The 27458-nt window shown below is 39.9% G+C and overlaps 1 protein-coding gene across 2 annotated transcripts; it reads left to right on the top strand.

Annotated features, from left to right (window-relative positions):
* On the top strand, nucleotides 1-27458 carry pkmb (pyruvate kinase M1/2b). 2 transcript variants are annotated; one of them, XM_073831763.1, is made up of 11 exons: nucleotides 1-39; nucleotides 1999-2177; nucleotides 3242-3333; nucleotides 15667-15798; nucleotides 15878-16064; nucleotides 16173-16443; nucleotides 17545-17695; nucleotides 17775-17927; nucleotides 20859-21025; nucleotides 23664-23845; nucleotides 27080-27458. In XM_073831763.1, exons 2-11 carry the CDS (start codon nucleotides 2033-2035, stop codon nucleotides 27184-27186), a joined length of 1587 nt encoding a protein of 528 aa, XP_073687864.1. In that variant the 5' UTR covers nucleotides 1-39; nucleotides 1999-2032; the 3' UTR covers nucleotides 27187-27458. The 2 variants fall into 2 exon arrangements, with proteins under 2 accessions (XP_073687864.1, XP_073687863.1); XM_073831762.1 differs by lacking the exon at nucleotides 1-39 and adding an exon at nucleotides 120-217.

Raw genomic sequence — 27458 nt, 5'->3', positions numbered from 1 at the left:
GGAACGATCAGAAGTTCTTGCAGGCGTTCATCTTTTGAGGTAGGAGGCACTGTACTCAACAGACCGTTTAAAAAGGGCAGATGAAAATAGATACCGAGAGTATATTTAAATAAACGTATATTTGAACCTTAAATATGATTAGAAATATTTTTGTCCATGTAATTAAAAAAATTAACCCGCCATTTTCTGTGGGGAATTGGAGCTTTGATGCATTTAGGTAATTGATTTAAATCAGTTTAGTTCAAACTATAACATAGCTCTAGTGTTTATTGACATGATATTGATTATTATTATATTTATACACTATATTTTATTACTTTGACAAGTTGTCTTTGTACTCTGAGATCACAGTTTGCTGGAATGTGTGTGTGATGTGTGTAAAAGTGAGTGTGTGCAGTCATGCATTTAAACACACTCTTCCTTTCTGGCTCAGGCAGTGCTGACAGTGGCTCTCATTTACTCTGGTGAACCATGTGAAACCTTATGATAGCTTTGTGCAAGGATCAGAATGAAATTTAAGCCATTATTCTCTGAAAATCTCGCATTTGCAGTGTACTTACTTAAAATTATTATTATAAACTGTACTTGCACATAATGTAAAATGAATGAAAATGCCACTTGAGTGTACACATGTACATGTTTTAAAAATACTTTGTAAGTGTAACTTTATCATTGCACATGTGTAATTACAAATTATATTCAAATTTATTACATACAAGATTTAATAGAAATGAAATCATATTTATAAGTTTACAACAAATGTTTGTCAGTACATTTTATTTGCATTTAATTTTTTTAACTACTTTAAATTTTCATTTAACTGCAATTAACCTGCTGTTAAATGTCAAAATAATAAGTGTTATTTGTTTTAACAATAAATACTGTTTTTCAAAGTACACTACCAACTACTGACTACTAACATTTTTAATGTTTTTTTTTAATGAAGTCTCTTCTGCTCACCAAACCTGCATTTATTTGATCTCTAGGACAGCAAAAACAGTAAAATTGTGAAATATTTTTACTATTTAAAAAATGTCTTTCTATTTGAATATATTTAAAAATGTAATTCATTAAAAAATAATAATATGCTGATTTGCTGTTCAAGAAACATTTATTATTATTACCAATATTTAAAACAGTTGAGTACATTTTTTCAGGATTCTTTGATGAATAGAAAGATCCAAAGATCAGCATTTTCTAAAATAAAAGTGAATTATATAATTAATTAATACCTTATATAAATTAATACTTTTATTTAGCAAGGATGCTTTAAATTGATCAAAAGTGGCAATAAAGACATTTATAATGTTACAAAAGATTTTTATTTCAGATAAATGCTGTTCTTCTGAACTTTCTATTCATCAAAGAAACCTGAAAAAAATTCTACTGGGTTTTCAAAATAATAATAAACAATCATAATAATAAATGTGTTTTAGAAGCAAATCAGAATGTTAAAATGATTTCTGAAGGATCAGTGACTGGAGTAATAATGCTAAAAATTCAGCTTTAAAAATAACAGGAATAAATTACACAATAAACAATAAAACAATAAAATACATTCAGATAGAAAACAACTATTCTAAATAGTAAAAATATCTCAAAATTTTAGAGTTTTTGCTGTACTTTGGATTAAATAAATGCAGGCTTGGTGAGCAGAAGAGACTTCTTTTAAAAACATTAAAAAAAAATCTTACTGTTCAAAAACTTTTGACTGGTAGTGTATGCTAAAGTGTACTTCTACTTTGGATTAAATAAATGCAGGCTTGGTGAGCAGAAGAGACTTCTTTTAAAAACATTTAAAAAAAATCTTACTGTTCAAAAACTTTTGACTGGTAGTGTATGCTAAAGTGTACTTCTTTTTTTAAGGGCAGTCTTGTATGAAATTATGGTGGGGAATTTTTGCATTTTTGACATCCTGTCCTAAGGATTATCTCTCAAAATAATCACTGTCCTCCTTGCATAAGTCATCTAAGTCTGCTTTCTCCATATTTCTTCTAGGACTTTTCTAGCAGTCACAGACACAGCTCCAGCCATGTCTCAGGCAAAGACTACGGGCTTCATTCAAACACAGCAGATGCCTGCTGCTATGGCGGAAACCTTCCTGGAGCACCTGTGTCTGCTGGACATCGACTCCGATCCTACGATGGCTCGCAACACGGGCATCGTCTGCACGATCGGTCAGTGAACCACATAAGGAACTTAAAGGAACACTCCACTTTTTTTGGAAATAGGCTCATTCTCCAACTCCCCCCGAGTTAATAAGTTGAGTTTTACAGTTTTGAAATCCATTCAGCCGTTCTCCTGTTCTGGCCATATCACTTTTAGCATAGCTTAGCATAGATCATTGAATTCTATTAGACCAATAGCATCGCGTTCAAAAATGACCAACGAGTTTCGATATTTGTCCTATTTAAAACTTGTCTCTTCTGTAGTTTATATCGTGTACTAATACCGGCGGAAAATGTAAAGCTGCGATTTTCTAGGCCGATAATCAGGCGCTGCGTGATATTACTCCGCCTGCTGCATCCATATTACGGCAGCAATCTTCCTTGACTATTACACCAGAATGGGAGTGTAGTTCCTAATATTATCGGCCTAGAAAATCGCAGCTTTACATTTTCCGCCGGTATATGATATAACTACAGAAGAGTCAAGTTTTAAATAGGACAAATATCGAAACTCATTGGTCATTTTTGAACGCGATGCTATTGGTCTAATAGAATTCAATGATCTATGCTAAGCTATGCTAAAAGTGATATGGCCAGAACAGGAGAACGGCTGAATGGATTTCAAAATGGTAAAACTCAACTTATTAACTCGGGGGGAGTTGGAGAATGAGCCTATTTACAAAAAAAGTGGAGTGTTTCTTTAATAGAATAGTTCACCTAAAAATGAATATTTGCTGAACATTTACTCAGCCTTAGGCCAAATTTGTTTGTCACCAGATCACTTACTCACCAACGGATCCTCTGTGGTGAATGGGTGCCGTCAGAATGGGAGTTCAAACAGCTGATAAAAACATCACAGTAATAGTCATGTGGATTACTTGTCGATTATTGTGATGTTTTAATCAACTGTTTAGACTCGGATTCTGACGGCACCCATTCACCACAGAGGATCCGTTGGTGAGCAAGTGACCTAATGCTAATTTCCAGATCTGGTACTGTGAAGAAACAAACCCATCTACATCTTATCCCTCAAAAAGGCAACATTTTCAGAATTTCACTTTATCTCAATGCAGGACCGGCCTCCCGATCTGTGGAGACACTGAAGGAGATGATCAAGTCCGGCATGAACATTGCACGTATGAACTTCTCCCATGGTACTCACGAGGTACGTGATCTTATCCATTCTAAAAACGTAATCCGTTAGCACTTAACCTCTACTGAAATAAATAGGAGTTTATTAATCTTGTAATAAGAGTTCTTCAAGTAGAACCTTGACGTTCGTACCATCTTAGATCCTCCATTATTGTGGCATTTCCTTCGTGCCTCTTCAAATGTCAGAAGTTGTAAGCTGATCGTGTTAGCCGCTCTGATCTGTGTGGTCGATACATTGAGTAGAGTCATCTTGGGCTCATGCCAGAGCGTGAGTTTAGACTCCACTGACCTCTCCCCTTTAAAAGTCATGGCTTTTTACCTTTTTTTGCATGGCACCATTGCCAGAGATTACTACAGTAAGCTATCATGAAGTGAAGCAGATGATATTTCTGGCTGTGGGATTGAGAAGGTCAAAAGCTCATGTTCGTCTTTAATAAAGTTGCTTCTTGTATAGGACGAGTTAATATGAGCATGCAGTTCATTGAGAGTTCCAGTGAGCATTAATAAGCATCTTTTAAAACTGTTTTAAAAGTAGAAAATCAGGATTGAAATATTAAATATTAATGTTAATGCGTTTAGTATAACATAATATAAATTTTATAACTTGCATTTATTTTTAATTTTAAAATATTTCTTATTTTACCATCCTATTCTATATAATTAACTAATTATTAATTGTTATTATGATTATTGTTAATTATTACATTTAATCATTATAACTAATTTTTAATTGTTATAATTAATTATTAGTTGTTAATACTAACATTAATAGTAGTATTTATTTTTATGTTTCATGATTTTGGTTAATTAGAAGACTGAAGTAATGATGCTAAAAATTCAGCTTTGACGTTTTTTGACATTTTAAAATATTTTAAAATAGAAAGCGGTTATTTTAAATAGTACAAATATTTCACAATATCACTGCTTTTGCTGAATTTTGGGTCAAATAAATGCAGGCTTGGTGAGCAGAAGAGACTTATTTAAATTTATTTTAAATGTCCTAAAGAAGTGTAACTTTATCATTACAAATGTGTAATTTACAAAATATATTTAAATTTATTACATACATGCTTTTTGATTAATATTTTTTTTAATTTAACCATTAAAAGTCTAGAAAAGAACAACGGAATTTGGGAAAAAATAAACGTATTTCATAGGGCCTTAAAATGTAATTGTCACGATTTGAGCCTCCGTCGTCCTGTCATCACAAACTCTTGCACTACACATCATGGACTTCATCCCCCACAAGCCACTGCACCAATCACTGCTCACACCTGCTCCTCGTGACCCACTGCACTGGTTGCTGCACGCATCTGTTTCTCATCACACTGACTGTTCATAAACCACTCACACACACAGCTTCTTCGCGAAGTCTTGTATTGCCCCGGCTGCATTTCTGAGTGTTTCTTTCCGTGTTTGTTTTCCTGTGTTTTGATTCCTGGACTCCTTCCCGTGTTTGATTCTCGCTGCCAGCCCCGACCTTTCTGCCTGTGTTTGACTACGATTTCTGCCTGCCCCTTTGTGTTTGTTTGCCTGTACAATTAAATGCTGCATATGGATCCGCTCGTCTCAGACCATCCTTGTGACAGAAGACTTCGCCATTACAAGGATCCAGCAGCTAGTATGGTGTCATCCGGTTCCAGCACGAACTCCACGGTACAGATCATGCGTCTCAAACAAGGTGAGCGGTCTGTTGAGGAGTATGCGATGGACTTCATCGAATTGGCTAATCAGTCTACTATGGATGATGTATGCCTGATGATTTTCTTCCGTGGAGGACTCTTAGAGCCATTGGCTTCACTGATGCCTATGATCGAACCTAGCTGGACTTTACAAATTTATGTTGACATTGCTCTGCAAATAAGTGGCTCTCCTTTTACTGTGGGAATCAAAGAAGAGGACAACAATGTTCCCACAGTAAAATCCAGCTCAGAGCCACTACGCAAGATGGCTGCCACGCTAGAGTCTGCACACAAGATGGCCGCCGATGTTCCTGAGTCCCCGGCCAAGATGGCCGCCGTTCCTGAGTTCCCGGCCAAGATGGCCACCAACCCTGAGTCCCCGGCCAAGATGGCTCCGTCCAGCCTCCCAGAGTCTCCGCCGATCCCGCCCGGCTGTCCAGAGTCTCCGCTGATTCCGCCCAGCCTTCCAGAGCCTCCGCTGGTTCCGCCCAGCCTTCCAGAGCCTCCGCTGATTCCGCCCAGCCTTCCAGAGCCTCCGCTGGTTCCGTCAGCCGTCCTGAGATTCCTGTCTGCCCTGTTCAGGCCACGGAGGCCATTTATGGACTGTATATTTTCCCGTTCTGGCCACGGAGGCCATGTATGGACTGTCAGGTCTCCCACCCACCCTCCCCACTGCCCCAGTCCTACCACCTCTGTCTCCTGACAGTCCCTCTGCTAACCTTCAACCACCTTCGGTGCAGAGGACTTGCCGTGGGACTGCCAGTCTCCATCGGTGCCCTGGCTGGAGGATCCCCTCACCATCGCCTCCAGCCTCAGAGTCCTGGACTCCGCCTCGGCCCTCACCCTGTGGCTCCACCACGGCTCTCTGCTCCCTCGTCTCCGCTGTCGGCCGTCGGTCCACCAGCTCCACCGGGCTCCATCGTCCCCTCCGGCTCCGCCCAGGTCGGTCGTCGCCCCACCTTCGCCTCTGGATCTACTCCTCCGGCTGCGCCTCGTCGCTCCGTCCTACCGGCTCTGTGGACCTCCTCCCTCCCGCGGGCACAGCCTTGGTCCTCTGTCGCTCCGGCTCCGCGTGTACCTCCGGACCTCCATCTCCGCCTTGGTCGCCAGAGCCTTGGGTTCCGCCTTGGCCCTCCGGATCCTCGGTGTCGCCCATGACCTTCGACTCTCCGGTTCCGCCTCGGGCTCCACCGGCTCCACCTCTGTCGGTCGGCCCCATGGAGGAGCCACCCCTTCCTCCACCATGGCTTCTCCCTCCGTCGGCTCCGCCTCAGTCTCCTGGTTCTCCACCTGCACATGGACCGGGGCCTCCATTCATGCCTCTGTGCAATGCCCACTCCATCACTCTCCCGAACAGGTATTTGAAGCGTCTGGAAGCCGCTCTTAGGTTGGGGGCTCTGTCACAATTTGAGCCTCCGTCGTCCTGTCATCACCAAACTCTTGCACTACACATCATGGACTTCATCCCCACAAGCCACTGCACCAATCACTGCTCACACCTGCTCCTCGTGACCCACTGCACTGGTTGCTGCACGCATCTGTTTCTCATCACACTGACTGTTCATAAACCACTCACACACACAGCTTCTTCGCGAAGTCTTGTATTGCCCCGGCTGCATTTCTGAGTGTTTCTTTCCGTGTTTGTTTTCCTGTGTTTTGATTCCTGGACTCCTTCCCGTGTTTGATTCTCGCTGCCAGCCCCGACCTTTCTGCCTGTGTTTGACTACGATTTCTGCTGCCCCTTTGTGTTTGTTTGCCTGTACAATTAAATGCTGCATATGGATCCGCTCGTCTCAGACCATCCTTGTGACAGAAGACTTCGCCATTACAAGGATCCAGCAGCTAGTATGGTGTCATCCGGTTCCAGCACGAACTCCACGGTACAGATCATGCGTCTCAAACAAGGTGAGCGGTCTGTTGAGGAGTAATGCGAATGGACTTCATCGAATTGGCTAATCAGTCTACTATGGATGATGTATGCCTGATGATTTTCTTCCGTGGAGGACTCTTAGAGCCATTGGCTTCACTGATGCCTATGATCGAACCTAGCTGGACTTTACAAATTTATGTTGACATTGCTCTGCAAATAAGTGGCTCTCCTTTTACTGTGGGAATCAAAGAAGAGGACAACAATGTTCCCACAGTAAAATCCAGCTCAGAGCCACTACGCAAGATGGCTGCCACGCTAGAGTCTGCACACAAGATGGCCGCCGTGTTCCTGAGTCCCCGGCCAAGATGGCCGCCGTTCCTGAGTTCCCGGCCAAGATGGCCACCAACCCTGAGTCCCCGGCCAAGATGGCTCCGTCCAGCCTCCCAGAGTCTCCGCCGATCCCGCCCGGCTGTCCAGAGTCTCCGCTGGATTCCGCCCAGCCTTCCAGAGCCTCCGCTGGTTCCGCCCAGCCTTCCAGAGCCTCCGCTGATTCCGCCCAGCCTTCCAGAGCCTCCGCTGTTCCGTCCAGCCGTCCTGAGATTCCTGTCCTGCCCTGTTCAGGCCACGGAGGCCATTTATGGACTGTATATTTTCCCGTTCTGGCCACGGAGGCCATGTATGGACTGTCAGGTCTCCCACCCACCCTCCCCACTGCCCCAGTCCTACCACCTCTGTCTCCTGACAGTCCCTCTGCTAACCTCAACCCACCTTCGGTGCAGAGGACTTGCCGTGGGACTGCCAGTCTCCATCGGTGCCCTGGCTGGAGGATCCTCACCATCGCCTCCAGCCTCAGAGAGTCCTGGACTCCGCCTCGGCCCTCCGACCCTGTGGCTCCACCACGGCTCTCTGCTCCCTCGTCTCCGCTGTCGGCCGTCGGTCCACCAGCTCCACCGGGCTCCATCGTCCCTCCGGCTCCGCCCAGGTCGGTCGTCGCCCCCACCTTCGCCTCTGGACTCCTACTCCTCCGGCTGCGCCTCGTCTCGCTCCGTCCTACCGGCTCTGTGGACCTCCTCCCTCCCGCGGGCACAGCCTTGGTCCTCTGTCGCTCCGGCTCCGCCGTGTACCTCCGGACCTCCATCTCCGCCTTGGTCGCCAGAGCCTTGGGTTCCCGCCTTGGCCCTCCGGATCCTCGGTGTCGCCCATGACCTTCGACTCTCCGGTTCCGCCTCGGGCTCCACCGGCTCCACCACCTCTGTCGGTCGGCCCCATGGAGGAGCCAACCCTTCCTCCACCATGGCTTCTCCTCCGTCGGCTCCGCCTCAGTCTCCTGGTTCTCCCACCTGCACATGGACCGGGGCCTCCATTCATGCCTCTGTGCAATGCCCACTCCATCACTCTCCGAAACAGGTATTTGAAGCGTCTGGAAGCCGCTCTTAGGTGGGGGGCTCTGTCACAATTTGAGCCTCCGTCGTCCTGTCATCACAAACTCTTGCACTACACATCATGGACTTCATCCCCCACAAGCCACTGCACCAATCACTGCTCACACCTGCTCCTCGTGACCCACTGCACTGGTTGCTGCACGCATCTGTTTCTCATCACACTGACTGTTCATAAACCACTCACACACACAGCTTCTTCGCGAAGTCTTGTATTGCCCCGGCTGCATTTCTGAGCGTTTCTTTCCGTGTTTGTTTTCCCGTGTTTTGATTCCTGGACTCCTTCCCGTGTTTGATTCTCGCTGCCTGCCCTGACCATTCTGCCTGTGTTTGACTACGATTTCTGCTGCCTGCCCTTTGTGTTTGTTTGCCTGTACAATTAAATGCTGCATATGGATCCGCTCGTCTCAGACCATCCTTGTGACAGTAATGTTTGTTAAACTTTTAATGAACTGCATTTAAATTGTATAAGTTTCATGATTTTGGTTAATTGGACATGCTTTTTGATTAATATGTTTTATTTTAACTGTAAAATGTAAACTGAAAAAATCTAATTTGGAAAAAAACAGAATTTGAGAAAAAAATAAAATGTATTTCATAGGACTTTCTTATTTTAACATCGTATTTATCATCTTATAATTAGTTAATAATTGTTAATACTAACATTAATACTAGTTTTTATTTTATTATTTGTTACTAATATCATATTTGGATCTGAGATCACTGTAAGTTTATTATATTTAACCTGAAATTCACACTCTGTAACAATACGGCATCCTTTTGTATAATTTTACTCTAAATTATATGTTACTTATTGAAATAATTTACTTTTTTTTAAATATAGCATTGTTACAGTTAGCCACTGTTATACGTGTTGAGATATGGTTGTGAATGTCACGGTCCGATTGGAAAGATGAGGTGAGGACTCAAATGCAGTAAGTATAGGCTCTTTATTTAGAAAAATAAAACAAAGCAACAACAAAAAACCACCTCAAGGGGGAAGACGAACAGGCTGGCCAGGATGGGGCACAGCAAGAACAAGCTAACAGTAACAAAACCTCTACATCTACTAGCGTCAAACATATAACAAACCAGCCAAGAACAGCAAACACAGGGAGACTAAATAGGACAGTTAATGGGGGAGACACAGGTGGAAACACTGAAACAATAACAAGGTAACAAGATGGGCGGGGTCCGACAACAGATAGGAGCACATGGCAACAAACAAACACACTACAAGCCATGTGCTCAAACATAAACACAGTGTCCTCTGGTGGCCATCCCTGGTACACCAGCGGAAGACTGTGACAGAACCCCCTCCCTAAGGAGTGGATTCCAGACGCTCCAGAGTCCGAGGCACAAAACAAGAGTCCAGGAGAGAGGTGGAGAGGACAGAACAGGGGGAGGGATAGTGGGTCAGAGTCGAAACCAGGAAAACAGGCCAGGGTGGGTTAAGCCAGGGGGGATCGGGAGGCTCCGGAACCCTGGCAGATGACCAGGGAGGGACAGGGCAGAGTTCAGGAGCAGGCACTGCCCCGGGAGATCGTGAGCGGGACCCGACGCCTCGGGAACATGTATGAGGTACATGGACACCGGTACGAGGACATCGTGACCAGCTACTGCCGCTTCAAGGAGGATTGTGAGCGTACACCGCCACCTCGGGAACCTCGTTAGCGGGCGCTGCTGCCTCGGGAACCTCGTGAGCGGACGCCGCCGTTTCGGAAGGATAGTGAGCAGTCACCGCCGCCTGGAGAACACAGTGAGCGGACGCTGCCGCATCGGGAACATCGTGAGCGGGCGCCGCCGTTTCGGAAGGATAGTGAGCAGTCACCGCCGCCTGGAGAACACAGTGAGCGGACGCTGCCGCATCGGGAACATCGTGAGCAGACGGCGCCGCCTCGGGAACATTGTGAACGGACACCGCCGCTTTGCAAGGATAGTGAGCGGACACCGCCGCCTCGGGAACACCGTGAGTGGACGCCGCCGCATCGGGAACGTAGTGAGCAGGCGCCGCCGCCTCAGGAACGTAGTGAGCGGGCGCTGCAGCTCTTACCGAAAAAAGTGGAGAATCCTCCACACTGCGTCTCAGCCTGGGCTGCCCAGAAGATGGGCTCATCAAGGGCATAATTTAACAAGTCTTTCAGAGCAGAGTCATTGTAGCCCAGCCCCTTTGCAGCACTCCTGAATTCCAGGGCAAATTCCCTTAGATCCCTTCCCCGTTGATGGAGGGATCTCAAGGTTTCGAGCTGGAGCATGCGTTCGCAGAGAGGACTGTGAACATTAGAGGTTGGTGAACGATGCAAACCTTTTCTCTGCTGAGTCCTCATTTTGGTTGGTTTGTTCAGTCACGGTCCGATTGGAAAGATGAGGTGAGGACTCAAATGCAGTAAGTATAGGCTCTTTATTTAGAAAAATAAAACAAAGCAACACCAAAAAACCACCTCAAGGGGGAAAACGAACAGGCTGGCCAGGATGGGGCACAGCAAGAACAAGCTAACAGTAACAAAACCTCTACATCTACTAGCGTCAAACATATAACAAACCAGCCAAGAACAGCAAACACAGGGAGACTAAATAGGACAGTTAAGGTGCGTTCCATTCGACCGTAAGTGGACTGCGAAGTGGACTTCACAGGGTATTCCGCCATCTTAAGTGAGATTCCAAACCGAAGGGAGCGAACATGTTCAGTTCAAAGGGCACTGCGAACGGCATAGGGAATAAGGGAACATCGGTACTCCACTTCACAGGAAGTGGACGGGGAAAACTACCCAACTGTCATTGCGCACCGTGTCACCAGTTAGAAGTAATGATGGAGCAGAGCCGTTGGAGTTTTTTAAAGGCTCTGCAATGGAGCGGTTGCAATAAATGTTGTTGTTATTATACAAATTAGAGTGTTTATGAATGGTTATGGCGATTCATGTTACATATGCATATTGTATTTTATGAATGAAAGTAAAACTGGCGAGGTGAAGCTCTGTCTTGTTTTATTTAATGTTACCACAGGTTAGTTAAATATAGGCTGCACAAGCAAAGCTAAATTTTGACTTAACTATCAGTAAAGCTGTTAAACCAGTCATACTTATTCACTGAAACTAACAGTTTAAGATCAGAAGCAGTCAAATGTTTCTGTGGGTCACTGGAAACATAACCTGTCTCTCCCTGATTCTATATATATACTCTCTGTCTCTGCCTCGAGTCTGCGATTGGACACACAGGACAGAGACTATCACGCCGACTGAGCTGTAGACTTTACAGCGAAAAGACATGTTCACTTTGTTCTTTTTTGCAACATCGTGTTCAGTAGAGTATTACAGGTCTCAGAGCTCACGCCATCAATCGATAAAACTTTAGCTTCCTTCTAAAAGCAAGAACAGCGTACAAGCAGAACAAAGAAGGAAAAATAGTCTAAGAAGGGTTTTTAATGTTTCTGAAGGAGATAAAAAATGGTGCAATATAATATAATATAATATAATGGAAGCTTGTTCCTGCTTGTTTGCGCAAGCCTTGATCCTGCAATTTTGATATTATATCTTGCAGTTCTCAGAGATATATAGGGACCTATGATTTCCACAATGCAGAAAACATGGATGGAATCATGAAATCCAGTCATAAAAATGGAATTTATAACGCCAAATTTTGAGATGAATAAATCAAAAGTAGGTCAGTACACTTAAATCAAAATGCAATAAGGACTAGTGTCTGTGAATTAAATAAAATAAAAAAAAAATAGTAGAGATGCTTTTGATTAATAAAATTTTATGAAACCATTAAAATGAATCCATAAAATGAATGGAAAACACAGAATTTGGTAAAAAAATAAACCTGAATTTGAGAAAAAAAAATGATAGGGCCTTAATTTAATTTTTGTTCAACTTTTAATAAATTGCTGTTAAATTTTGTAAGTTTCATGATTCTAATTAAAGGTTAATTAGACATGCTCTTTGATTCCTTTTTTTTTTTTTTAATTTAACAATTAAAACAGAGTCCAGAAAAATTTAAAAGTAAAAAAATTGAATTTTGGAAAAAAAAAAAATAAAAAAAAATAAAATGGAATTTGGGAAAAAATAAAATGGAATTCATAGGGCCTTAAAAATTACATTTTTGTTAGACTTTTAATAAATTGCTGTTAAATTGTGTAAGTTTCATGTTTTCGGTTAATTAGACAGGCTTTTTGATTAATATTTTTTTTTTAATTTAACCATTAAAACAGAGTATAGAAAAATTTAAAAGGAAAAAAAAATGGAATTTTAAAAAAATAAATAAAATGGAATTTCGAAAAAAAAATAAAACAGATTTCATAGGGCCTTAAAATCTATATTTTTGTTAAACTTTTAATAAATTGCTATTAAATTGTGTAAGTTTCATGATTTCGGTTATTTAGACATGCTTTTTGTTATGCATTTTTTTATTAAACCATTAAAACAGAGTGCAGAAAAATCAAAACGGAAAATAATGGAATTTTAAAAAATAAAACAGAATTTTGGTAAAAAAAATAAAATGTATTTTATAGGGCCTTAAGAATGTAAATGTTTGGTTAACTTCTAATAAATTGCTGTTAAATTGTGTAAGTTTCATGATTTTGGTTAATTACATGCTTTTTGATTAATAATTTAAAAGTCTAGAAAAATGTTCAAAATGAATTAAAGTTTGGAAAAAAAATAAAACAGATTTCATAGGGCACTAGATATACTTTTTTAAAATTCCGTAGCAGAGATAGAATTGTGAGATAAAAGCTCAAAATTTTGAGAAAAGGCAGAATTGCAATAGCTATATAAACTTAGCATTTCAATAAATAATATGAGTATTATATGAGTATATATATATATAAATAACGGTGCGGTGCTGAGGGTGAGCAGAGGGGCTGACAGGGGACAGCGGTGGCCAGACGGACAGAGACATGAACAGAAGAGGGGGGGTGGGTGGGAATTTCTGACTGACAGATGAATCGTGACAGGTAGGTATTTCAGAAAAAAAATCAATTAAGTCCTCAGAATGATTGTCCAAAACATCAGAAAAAAAATCAATTAAGTCCCCAGAGTTGTTATCCAGCTCACCACCAGCGGTGTTGCAGTGGGCAGGGCTCTCCATTGCCCTCACTTGCTCCACGTTGCTATCCACCGTCGCGGATGTAGATGCCGGCTCACGCACCTGATCCGACGTGCAGGACTCTGGCTCTGTCGCTCGCGGCTCAGGTTCCTCTGCGGTGCGCTCGGGCTCACACTCCGCATGTCGGGGAGATGTTTGGCTGGGCTCTGGGTCTGAAGTGGGGCTGGTGTCATTCTCCGCGGTCGACGAAGTCCTACAGGACACCAGCACCCACTTGATGTACTCGGCGATGCTCTCCCGAGGACCCTCCCCGGACAGCCGCGCTTTGGAGGAGGTGTTAAGTCCTTTGTGGAAAAAGTTGCACAGGCAGCTGTCCGGGTAGTGCGTGAGTGGAACGAGTCGCACAAAGTCTCGGGTGTGGTCCTCGAGAGAGCGGTTCCCCGACTCCAGGAGCAGGATGAGGACGGCGGGGTTATCCATAACGAAAATACAAAACAAACACTGAGCAGAAAACGGAAAAAAAAGCAGGGGAAAACGCCGTGAAAACTGTATTCGGTCGGTCATTCACTATTACGGTGCGGTGATGCACAAGACGAGACGATACACTAATTAACAAATACAAAGTCTTTTAATATAATCCAAGGAGCTGACAGATCAGGAACACGAAGAATTTCCACACACCAAACGTAAACATAAAGCAAAGACCGACATTAAACTGAACTCAAAGACAGACTTATAAAGGGTGACTAATTACAAAGACAGGTGATACAGATAACAAGGACTAAACCAAAGCAGACAGATTAGCGGGGGGAGACAATGGGAGAAACCAAATACATAAACTGACATAACTATGACAATCTCATCTCATCTCATTTTCCTTCGCTTATCCGGAACCGGGTCGCGGGGGCAGCAGTCTAAGCAGAGACACCCAGACTTCCCTTTCCCCAGACACTTCCTCCAGCTCTTCCGGCGGAACACCGAGGCGTTCCCAGGCCAGCCGAGAGACATAGTCCCTCCAGCGTGTCCTGGGTCTTCCCCGGGGCCTCCTCCCGGTGGGACATGCCCGGAACACCTCCCCAGGGAGGCGTCCAGGAGGCATCCGGAACAGATGCCCGAGCCACCTCAACTGGCCTCTCTCGATGTGAAGGAGCAGCGGGTTCACTCCGAGTGACTGAGCTCCTCACCCTATCTCTAAGGGAGCGCCCAGCCACCCTACGGAGGAAACTCATTTCGACCGCCTGTATCCGGGATCTTATCCTTTCGGTCATGACCCAAAGCTCATGACCATAGGTGAGAGTAGGAACGTAGATCGACCGGTAAATCGAGAGCTTCGCCTTACAGCTCAGCTCTTTCTTCACCACGACAGACCGGTACATCGACCGCATTACTGCAGAAGCTGCACCGATCCGTCTGTCAATCTCCCGCTCCATCCTTCCCTCACTCGTGAACAAGACCCCAAGATACTTAAACTCCTCCACCTGGGGCAGAGACTCCCCACCAACCTGAAGAGGACAAGCCACCCTTTTCCGACTGAGAACCATGGCCTCGGACTTAGAGGTGCTGATTCTCATCCCAGCCGCTTCACACTGGGCTGCAAACCGCCCCAGTGCCTGCTGTAGGTCCTGGTTTGAGGAAGCCAACAGGACAACATCATCCGCAAAAAGCAAAGATGAGATCCTGTGGTCCCCAAACCAGACCCCCTCCAGCCCCTGGCTGCGCCTAGAAATCCTGTCCATAAAAATAATGAACAGGACCGGTGACAAAGGGCAGCCCTGCCAGAGTCCAACACGCACCGGGAACAGGTCCGACTTACTGCCAGCAATACGAACCAGACTCCTGCTCCGGTCATACAGGGACCGGACAGCCCTTAGCAAAGGACCCCGGACCCCATACTCCCAGAGCACCCCCCACAGGACACCGCGAGGGATATGGTCGAATGCCTTCTCCAGATCCACAAAACACATGTGGACTGGTTGAGCAAACTCCCAAGAACCCTCCAGCACCCTGAAAAGGGTATAGAGCTGGTCCATTGTTCCACGACCAGGACGAAAACCGCATTGTTCCTCTTGTGACAATATATATATATATATATATATATATATATATATATATATATGTATGAGATTTTTTATATATGAGATTTTTTTTTACTTAATTAGTATTGGCCACTATTGTATATTCGTCTCGTTCATGCTTATTTTCCCCCATTTGTGCATATTTATTAAAATTTTATGCTCACTTACAGTTAATATTTAGAACATTTAAATATTACACACTCAATTCTACTGTAAATAACATGTTTTATACAGTACCATGCTGAAACCATCAAGAATGTTCGTGATGCCACTGAGAGTTTTGGAGCTGGTAGCATTGAGTACCGACCTGTGGCCATTGCTCTGGATACCAAGGGCCCTGAGATCAGGACTGGACTTATTAAGGGCGTAAGTACAGTGTGTCATTTTTTTCTGATGTTATTAGAAACTCTGTTTTAGATCTCGTGTACGTATGTGGTTTCTTTAGAGCGGAACTGAGGAGGTCAAGCTTGTCAAAGGTAACATAATCAAGCTCACTCTGGATGACAGCTTCAAGGACAATTGCGATGATAAGATTCTGTGGCTGGACTACAAGAACATCACAAAGGTGGTGCAGCAGGGCAGCCATATTTATGTAGACGATGGTCTCATTTCACTCAAGGTCAAGGAAATTGGTAAGTTACAAATCTCTCCTATCGTAATTATATCTAAGAGTGTTTTCAACCTTTTGAAACATCACTGCAGGACTCAGTACCTTGTTTTAATATTATTCAACATTCCAGGTTCTGATTTCCTAAACTGTGAGATTGAAAACGGAGGCATGTTGGGCAGCAAGAAAGGCGTGAACCTGCCCGGTGCCAATGTTGACCTGCCTGCAGTGTCTGAGAAGGACATTCAGGACCTTCTTTTTGGTGTGGAGCAGGGCGTCGACATGGTTTTTGCCTCCTTCATCCGCAAAGCTGCTGATGTTCAAGCTGTCAGGAAGGTGCTTGGAGAGAAAGGCAAAGACATCAAGATCATTAGCAAGCTGGAGAACCATGAGGGTGTGCGCAAGTGAGTGATAATGTAAATAATAAATACAGTTTGGGTCAAAAGATTACATACACTTGATTCTTAATACTGTGTTGTTACCTAAATGATCCACAGCTGTTTTTTTGTTTTTGTTTAGTGATAGTTGTTCATGAGTCTCTTGTTTGTCCTGAACAGTTAAATTCTTTTGTTTTTCAGCATTTTTGTGTTTTTGAACCCTTTCCAACAATGACTGTTTGATTTTGAGACCCATCTTTTCACACTGAGGACAACTGAGGGACTTATATGTGACTATTACAGAAGTTTCAAACACTCACTGATGCTCCAGAAGGAAAAACAATGTATTAAGGGGTGTAAACTTTTAAACAGAAAGTGTACATTTTTCTTATTCTGCCTAAATATCATACTTTTTAATTTAGTACTGCCTTTCAGAAGCTACAGAAGATACTTACAAGTTTCCCAAAAGACATAAGTTAAATTTATCCTGATCTTCAAATTTAAAATGTTTTCACCCCCTGACTCTTAACGCATTGTGTTTCCTTCTGAAGCATCAGTGAACATTTGAACCTTCTGTAATAGTTGCATATGAGTCCCTTAGTTGTCCTCAGTGTGAAAAGATGGATCTCAAAATCATAGTCATTGATGGAAAGGGTTCAAATACACAAAAATACTGAAAAATCAAAGAATTTGTGGGACCTGAAGGATTTTTCTGAAGAACAGCAGGTAGTTTAACAGTTCAGGACAAACAAGGGACTCATGAACAACTATCACTAAACAAACAAAAAAAAAAAAACACAGCTGTGGATCATTCAGGTAACAACACAGTATTAAGAATCAAGTGTATGTAAACTTTTGAACAGGGTCATTTTTATAAATTTAGCAATTATTTTCTTTTGTGGACTATATGTAAACGCATTTTATGTGAAATATCTTATTCAGGTCAGTACTAAATAAAAAATAACATGCATTTCGTATGATCCCTCTTATTTTGGTAAAATAATTAACATTTTGAAAATTCTGCAAGGTGTATTTAAACTTTTGACCCCAACTGTATCAAATAAAATAAAATTAAATAAATATTTAATATATTTAATAAATAAATATTTATTTATATTACTTCTGTAGATTTGATGAGATCCTGGAGGCTAGTGATGGTATCATGGTCGCCCGTGGAGATCTGGGTATTGAGATCCCAACTGAGAAGGTGTTCCTGGCTCAGAAAATGATGATTGGTCGCTGCAACAGGATTGGAAAACCAATCATCTGCGCCACACAGGTCAGGACAGACACCATGCAAAAGCAAGTGAGGTGGTTCAGTTCATCCAGCGCAAACTGATTGTCTCTTTGACTGACAGATGCTGGAGAGCATGATCAAGAAGCCCCGCCCCACCCGTGCCGAGAGCAGCGACGTGGCCAATGCTGTGCTCGACGGTGCCGACTGTATCATGCTGAGTGGAGAGACCGCAAAGGGTGAATACCCTCTAGAGTCTGTGCGCACACAGCACCAGGTACCATCAAGAGTGCCACTTGCTGGCTTTGCCCTGACTGGTGCCTGAGTGTACTAACATGTCAATAATATACTGTAAGTTTAGCTTCCTAAGCAGTACCCCAAACCTCTTAAAGGGATACCCAAAAATGAAAATTACCCCATGATTTATTCACCCTCAAGCCATCCTAGGTGTTTATGACTTTCTTCTTTCAGACGAATACATTGAGAGATTATTAAAAAATGTCCTGGCTCTTCCTAGCTTTATAATGGCAGTGAATGGCTGTTGAGATTGAAGTAGGGCTGTCACTAACACTTATTTTGTTAATCAAGTAATCTGTTGATTATTCAGACAATCTATTCAAGTAATCTGATAATTATAATTATAATTATAATTTGTTTGAGGTAATAAAATAGACCTAAATAAACAATAACCTTTAAAATGACTTAAAATACATATATACAGGGTTTCCGCGGGGTCTTAAAAAGTCTTAAAAAGTCTAAAATTTAAAAATCACAATTTTAGGCCTTAAAAAGTCTTAAATTCGCTGATCTAGGTCTTAAATAATTTTACACAGGTCTTATTTTTCCGATGTCCATGTAACGCTACCTCTAATGCTCATTTAAATTCTCTTTTTGTTGTTTCCATGGTGTTGTAGTTCTTTATTTCACTATTCCAAATATAATTTACTGTATTTAAACTACAAATGAGACCAACATGCAATAGCCAATCAGCTTTCTGTTATTGGCGCGAGTCTCTCTCGGATTGTACCGCAGAAGTAAAATGGATTTAACTTTTTAGCTATGAGGAAGTGCAAGTTTAGCGATACTTAGCTTGAAAAAAAAAATGAATATAGGGCTTGGCTAAGGCCAGTTGGGCCAGATTCAGTCTTCAGACAGAATCGCAGTAGCAGAATACAGGTCAAACTACCCTTTTCTGTATATAATGTTATCAATAATAATAATAAATATAGGTCGAGCTAGCTGACCGCCAGCCTTCGAGATACTTTTAAAATGTTTTTTTTTCTTGCCCGACCGAACAAACCGCCTGATTAAAACTGAAGTGACAAAAACAACTAGCGAAGCATAGAAAGGCAAGAAAGATTTCTATTTTAATACATTCAACGTAAACAGAAATTGATAATGGATAGTGTATTTCTGGTCTATTTGTGAGAAACACACTGAGGTAAAAATTTAAAATGTATAGTTTATTTATAACATGATATAGTTCAGTAATTTACCAAGTGAGCTTTTTGCTGAAAATTCTCACAATTACAAATGTTACATTGATTTTAGCTCAATAAACAAATAGTTAGTCAAGTAGTTACTTACATATTAGACAAAATATTTCCACTGTTTTGTTCTGTTTCACCAACGGAAATAGTTCCAAACAAGGATCGCATTTTTTTTTTTACATCAGATATTTCTATTGATACTTGTATGGGGATATTTTGTGTGGAATAGTATCTGCTGATATGAAAAGTTCACTGTATATCGTAGTAATAAATTTAATTTATGACAGCCATGAAATTTTGTTTACTTTTTACATTAAACACATTAAATATTACATATATGCATGTAATATAATATCTATTTCCATTACAGGTTTAGGTCTTAAATTTCATATAAGGTGGTATTAAAAAGGTCTTAAAAAGTCTTAAATTTCACTTGTTCATATCTGCAGAAACCCTGTATATAATAGCAATGAAGCAATAATAATTAGTTGAGATAAAGTGTTAAAAGCATGTAATCATGTGGTTTTATTAAACAAAACTGTTAAAATATATGATGTATTATAAACATAGAGCTAATGTACAATACGCATAATAACAAATGATTGCAGAGGATGCCAAAAAAAGTTTGTGTTTGGCCAAACTAAACCAGGATTTCCAGGGCAAGAATTTTGACAACATTTGTGTTTGTTCTTATCATTTCCAGTCAGGTAGGTGAAATATTAGGCTAATATCTTAATTAATACTGCTTGTGTGTATCTTTACCACCTATTAACTTAAGTTTGGTTACTCAACACAAGCAAAATGCAATCAAGGATTTTTTAAAATCGAGTATTGAATTCAATCGAGGAATTGTGACAGCCCTATTTTGAAGTCCAAGAAATTGTATTCATCCATTATAAAAAGTACTCCACATGGCTCCGGAGGGTTAATAAAGTCCTTCTGAAGCAAATTGATGCGTTTGTGTAAGAGAGAGAGCAAAACAACACCAGTCAAGAATTAGAAGTATAAAACGAGGATTTGTAAACGAAAAATGTCAATTTCGATAAAAGCCAAGAGAGACTGGTTTTCCTTTGCTGTAAACAAAACTTGATTCTCGCGAGACTAGCATATTTTCACTAGAGCTTACGCTGCGTCTACGTCCAACGTCATCCACTGGAACGCTACTCTCTTGTAAAGATGCATTTGAAAGTTAGCAGAAGCTAGAGATTACAGTTTCTAAAGTTTTAAATATGGATACTTTTATCACACAAATGCATCAATTTGCTTTAGAAGGCCTTTATTAACCCTCTGGAGCCATGTGGAGCACTTTTTATGATGGATGGATGCACTTTATTGGACACCCATTCACTGCTATTATAAAGCTTGGAAGAGCCAGGACATTTTTTATTATAACTCCGATTGTACTCATCTGAAAGAATAAAGTCATATACACCTAGGATGGCTTGAGGGTGAGTAAATCATGGGGTCATTTAATTTAATTTAAATTTAAGTTCAATTCTTTTTCTTGTTACCCTTGCAAGTTCTGTGCTTTGACGTGCTTGTTTCTGTGCCATTTTTAATTGGGTACAAAAGGTTTTTAATGTTGTCAAACTGAATAGAGTTCCATCAAAATAAGTGCACTGGTGGTACCAGAATGGTATCAGACTGTGACATACTATGGCAATACAATAATAAGGTTCTTGTCTCCTCATTTGTCTCATTTCTTCATATTGCGTCAGATCGCCCGTGAAGCCGAGGCTGCTATGTTCCACAGGCAGTTATTTGAAGAGCTTCGCCGTACTTCCCATCTGACCCGTGACCCCACTGAGTCTGTGGCCATTGGTGCAGTGGAAGCCTCCTTCAAGTGCTGTGCCAGTGCCATCATTGTGCTCACCAAAAGTGGAAGGTCAGAAACACTCTCAATAACCCTAAAGGCTTACAGTGGCATTTACACTCACACTTGGTTCTAATATTAGGTACAGTGGCCTCAACTCAGTGCTGTGCACATGAGATTGTAAAACATATGTATGCATTGTAAGACGCACGTCTTCTTATGCCAGTTATATTTATGTTTGATATTTTACACTCGATTTTATTATTTGTGTAGAGTTAGTTAGGTGCATTTACTCACGGACTCTGGTTCACTAACATATATTTTCCATTTTGCCAAGTAGTTGATCGAAATGCATCCCGTTGCACGGAGCGAGATGGTCTGACCTTTGCAGGCCTGAACCTTGACATTTTGTAGGCTAATTTAAACTCCTTATTCACTTGTCCCACAGTAGGCTGCAGAGAGGCAAAAGTGCACCCTCATTGGGGCTCATATGCAGGAGTATGTTTTTTAGGCTGACTCCAACTAGAGAAGATACAATTTCAAGCCAGCATTTGCAATTTGTCTATTTATTGCACATATGTCTGGAATACTTGATTCTGGTTGTTCAGTTGCATCATTATATTGTTAAGTATTTTGTATGATGGCAGCTACTGTAAATTATATAATTGACAATTTCAAAGTTTTATGTCTCTTACGAACCATAGTCACTTCCTAAATTTACAAAAGTAACTCCAATTTTAACTTTTTGCGTTTATTTATTTGGTAGGAAGCCAAATTAAGTGGGATAATGTACAGTCAGTCAGTCATTATAGCAAAATAAAACTCCTCCGGATGTAAAAATTTTTAAAAAGCTGAACTTATTTCTTCCTTTATTCCTTTATGATGCTAGTAGGCTCTGTAATGTTTTAGATATATGTAAATAAAATGTCAGCTAAAAATTATTATGAAAACAATAACACCCAGCCATGTTCTATTAGCAATGAAAATATTGATAAAACATTAATTAGAATATTATTACTATTATTTATATTTTTAAATTATTATTATTACCTAATAATATATTAATACTAATACTAATGATGCTACTACTAATAATAACAATAATAATAATTACTATTGTTACTGTTAATAAAATATATATATATATATATATATATATATATATATATATATATATATATATATATAAAACAATAAAACAGTCATGTTCTGTTAGCAATGAAAATATTAATATAACATTACATATTATTATTATTATTATTATTCTATTCTTTAATTATTATTACTTATTACCTAATGATATTTTATAATAATAATAATAAAAATAGTAATTATTATTATTATTATTATTATTATGTGGTTAATTTAAAATATATATTTTATAATGTGTTATATATTAAACCATTAAAATACTTGCTTCATGAAAACAATAAAACACAATCATTTTCTATTAGCAATGAAAAATATTAATATAACATTTATTATTATTATAATTAATATTATTATTTTTATTCTTTAATTATTATTACTTATTATTATCTAATAATATTTTATAATAATAATAATAATTATTATTATTATTATTATTATTGTGGTTGTTTTAAAATATATATTTTATAATGTGTTACATATTAAACTACTAAAAGCATTATTATTTATATTCTTTAATTATTATTGCTTATTATTATTACCTAATAATAATAATAATAATAATAATAATAATAATAATTATTATTATTATTATTGTGGTTGTTTTTAAATGTGTATTTTATAATGTGTTATATATTAAACCATTAAAATGCTTGCTTCATGAAAAGAATAAAACACAGTCGTGTTCTAGTAGCAATGAAAATATTAATATTAAATATATTATTATTATTATTACAATTACTATTTAATTGTTATTACTTATTATATTACCTAATAATATTTAATAATAAGTATTATTATTATTATTATTGTGGATGTTTTAAAATATATAGTTTTTAATGTGTTACATATTAAACTATTAAAATCATTATTATTTATATTCTTTAATTATTATTGCTTATTATTACTACCTAATTATTATTGTGGTTGTTTTTAAATATGTATTTTATAATGTGTTATATATTAAACCATTGAAATACTTGCTTCATGAAAACAATAAAACAGTCATGTTCTATTAGCAATGAAACTATTAATATCAATTAGAATACATTAATTATAACATTATAATTATTATTAATAATATTCTTGAATTATTATTACCTTTATTACCTTTATAACTTTATAATAATAATAATAATAGATATTATAAATATGGTTGTTTCATATTAAACCATTAAGCATTAGCAAAGAAAATATTCATAGTAATTAAAATACATTCATTAGAATATTAGTATTATTATTATTTATTTTCATTTAATTTTTATTACTTATTATTACCAAATAATACTTTATAATACTGTAATAATAATAAAAATAATCTTTTTTTATCTATATTTTATAATGTATTACACATTAAACCATTAAAATACATGCTTCATGAAAACAATAAAACACAGTCCTGTTCTATTAGCAATAACAATTTGTGCTTATTAGTGTAACATTAATGCTCATCTTATCCATGGCTAATTATAATTATTAATATTAATAATATTATTATTATTATTAGTTCTTTAATAATTCTGTCGTAATATTTTGTGTCAACCTGTCTCTGTCTCCTCAGGTCTGCCCAGCTGCTGTCCAGATACAGGCCACGTTCTCCTATCATGGCCGTGACCCGTAATGGCCAGACGACCCGGCAGCTGCACCTGTATCGCGGCGTCATCCCCATCCTCTACACCAAGCCTGCTAATGATGTATGGGCCGAGGATGTGGATCTACGTGTCAGCTTCGCCCTGGAGATCGGTAATGAGACATCCAGAGAAATCTAGCACTTCATCTAGTGTGACACTAACAGATGCACACTGATTTAGTTAAAGTCATTTACAGAGCAGCTTACCTTTTAAAGAGAGGCTGGCGGCAGCTAGAGAAAACTTGATGGCTTTGCTTGGCCAATACTTCACACATAGCCATGATTAACTGACCTTTCGGCTGGAGTTTGATTGACAGGTGATGTGACCAATCATAATGCAGAATCTGCCATTTTACCTGATGAATAAACCAGACAGGAAATTAAGTTTTAAAAGAAATCTCACTATTCGTTGCTGTCAAAAACGGCGAGATTTTAATCCTGTATGGTCTTCCGTAGTTCTGTAAAGGGAGGGGTGAGCGGTGGACTGTTGCAATTCACAACCTCGCCGCTAGATGCCGCAACAATCTACACACTGCACCTTTAACGTGACAGAAGGCTTTAAAGCAAAGACGTGATTTCACCTTAACTTAATTGTTGTACTAATGTTCAATCACAGAAATGTAACGTTAGTACATATAGTCTGCTATTCCCCACTCTGTAAAGTAATGTGCAAGAGGAAATTAGTTGATGTTAGCTAATGTTTATTAATTAGCATGCGACTCTTTTTAAACATGATGTCCGTTGACCTTCCTCTTCCAAGCCGTGGCCGTCAGAATTTTTGCGGTACCCAAAAAATTCCCACACTGCTGACTTCTTTTTTGACGGAGGGGAAAAGTTGTGGGGGTTCACCTCCTTCGGCCGTCCTGAACTTATATTACTGCTGAGTCTCACTGACTGCGGCCCACGTGCACAATCACAGACACGCGCATGCTGCGCTAACCGCTGGGGGAGGGGCTGCATTGTTTTCGCTGCAGGTACGCACACACACAACCTAGTAGGGAGTCCTGCGCTTTCACTTTGACACAAAAAATGCATATATCCTAGGAACGGTTTAACTTTTTTCTTTGCGGTTTTGAAACCGTGACTTTTTCAATCCGCGGTAAACCTTGAAACCGGTTATCATCTCATGCCTAATACCATCAAGCCCGAAATTACTCATACCTCTGGCAAATTCTGACTTAAAGTTACTTTTATTCAACCAGCAAGTTTTTTTTTTTGGATTACAAATGACACAGACACCTCCCAGAAGATAATAAGATGATGTACAAGAGGCATCATTGTGGAAAAAATTATTACTCATCTTTTATTTACATTTGAACAAAAAGTGGCATGTCCAAAATTATTCATACCCTTCTTAATAATCAATAGAAAAGCCTTTATTGGCTATTACAGCAATCAAATGCTTCCTATAATTTCTGACCAACTTTTTGCATGTCTCCACTGGTATTTTTGCCCATTCATCTTTAGCGATGAGCTCCAACTCTTTCAGGTTGGAGGGTCTCCTTGCCATCACCCTGATCTTTAGTTCCCTCCGCAGATTCTCAATTGGATTTAAGTCAGGACTCTGGCTGGGCCACTGCAAAATGTTAATGTTTTTGTCTGCTAACCATTTCTTCACCACTTTTGCTGTGTGTTTTGGGTCGTTGTTGTGCTGAAATGTCCACTGGTGTCCAAGGCCAAGTTTCTCTGCAGACTGCCTGATGTTGTTGTTGAGAATTTTGATGTATTGCTCCTTTTTCATGGTGCCGTTTACTGTGATTAGGTTCCCACCACCATGTTTGACAGTGGGGATGGTGTTCTTAGGGTTGAAAACTTCTCCTTTTTTCCAGCAAATGAAGGCTCCATCATTGTGGCCAAACAATTCAATTTTTGTTTCATCTGACCATAAAACAGAAGACCAGCAGGCTTCTTCTTTGTCCAGATGAGCATTTGCAAAGGCCAAGCGGGCTTTTGTGTGTCTTATCTGGAGAAGTGGTGTCCTCCTTGGTCTGCGTCCGTGGAACCCAGCGGTGTTCAGTGTCCGTTGGACTGTCTGCCTTGAGATGTTGCCACCAGCAGAGCCCAGATTCATCAGGATGGCTTTGGTGATCCTTGGGTTCTTTCTTACCTCTCTCACTATCCTCCTGGCCAGCACAGGTGTCACTTTTGGCTTCCAACCACATCCTCTAAGATTTTGTCACAGTGCAGAATGCCTTGTATTTTTTAATAATACTTTACACTGTAGCCACTGGAACTTCGAAACATTTAGATATGGTCTTATAGCCCTTTCCTGACTTGTGAGCAGCCACAATGCACAGCCACAGGTCCTCAGTGAGCTCCTTTGTCTTAGCCATGACTGTCCACAAACCAACAGCAGAGAGCTTCTGTTTTTCACCTGTTAAGTTGATTAAAACAGCTGTTTCCAATTAATCAGGGTAATTAGGATGCTTTAGAACAGCTTGGACTATTTGAAATGGTATAGAACTTTGGATTTTTCTCATAGACTGTGACAGTTTACAAAGGGTATGAATAATTTTGGACATGCCACTTTTTGATCAAATGTAAATGAAAGCTGAGAAATTGTAAAATGTAATTTTTTTTCCACAATGATGCCTCTTGTACATTGTCTTATTATCTTTTGGGAGAAGCCTGTGTCATTTCCGTTCAAAAAAAAAAAAAAAAATAGCTGGTTGAATAAAAGTAACTTTAAGTCAGAATATGCGCTAATATAGTTATCGTCATTGTTATCTTTATAGTTATCATTTTTTGTGTGAACAGCCTTAAAGCTGAAGCTGAAAGCTAACGTGTACTGAAATCACAAACTATACCATTGGATAGTTCACCCACAACTGAAAATTCTGTCATTAATTACTCACCCTCATGTCGTTTCAAACCAGTAAGACCTTTGTTTATCCTCGGAACACAAATTCACATCTTCAAGGCCCAAGACTGACACAGAACTTGACAGTTGAAGTTGAATAAATACATTTGATTTTGTTTTCTTTGCGCACAAAAAGTATTCTCGTAGCTTCATAACATTACGGTTAAACCACTAATGTCACATTGATTATTTTATCGATGTCCTTGCTACCTTTTTGGGCCTTGAACGTGTCAGTTGCGTTGCTGCCTATGCAGGGTTAGAAAGCTCTCGGATTTCATCCAAAATATCTTAATTTGTGTTCTGAAGATGAACGAAGGTCTTACGGATTTGTAACAACATGAAGATGAGTAATTAATGACAGAATTGTCATTTTTGGGTGAACTATCCCTTTAATGTAAAACGTGGGTTTAGATGTGATCAAGACTGTTTAATAACCATTTACCTTTGTGCTTGAGTTCTTTTTCACATCCAACATTTTGATTTTCAGGCAAAGTCCGGAAGTACTTCAAGTCTGGCGACATTATCATCGTTGTCACAGGCTGGCGTCCAGGATCTGGCTACACCAACACCATGCGCATTGTTGTGGTGCCTTGAGCTCAACCTCATGAACTGTACCCCGCACCCCCAACCCTCAGTATATTTTCACACGCAAACATTTTGTCAGCTGTTCAGCCTCCAACGAAGATATTCAAGTGCCAAAAATAGACTCGCATGCTCAAACTGGAAAATTATTTTCACCAGCACTGTACTGTGTTTACAGTGACCTTTTTGTATCCTGAGATATTGTGGAATTCCATTATTTTTCCCTGTATGTTTTAATCCTAGTTCTTTCTTGTTTAAAACGATTAAACACATCGTTTTGTTCA

This window comes from Garra rufa, chromosome 25 (genome assembly GCF_049309525.1).
Source record: "Garra rufa chromosome 25, GarRuf1.0, whole genome shotgun sequence".
Taxonomy (NCBI): Eukaryota; Metazoa; Chordata; class Actinopteri; order Cypriniformes; family Cyprinidae; genus Garra; species Garra rufa.
Note: the sequence above shows the minus strand (reverse complement) of the source record. Positions and strands in the feature narration are given on the sequence as shown.

What these genes read in the sequence shown, in the direction of transcription:
- pkmb (XM_073831762.1), top strand. Translation starts at nt 135, where the DNA reads ATGATTAGAAATATTTTTGTCCATGTAATTAAAAAAATTAACCCGCCA. An exon ending in GTGCTCACCAAAAGTGGAAG is followed by an intron (nt 21,026 to 23,663) that starts GTCAGAAACACT and finishes CTGTCTCCTCAG; the next exon opens with GTCTGCCCAGCTGCTGTCCA. An exon ending in CAGCTTCGCCCTGGAGATCG is followed by an intron (nt 23,846 to 27,079) that starts GTAATGAGACAT and finishes TTTGATTTTCAG; the next exon opens with GCAAAGTCCGGAAGTACTTC.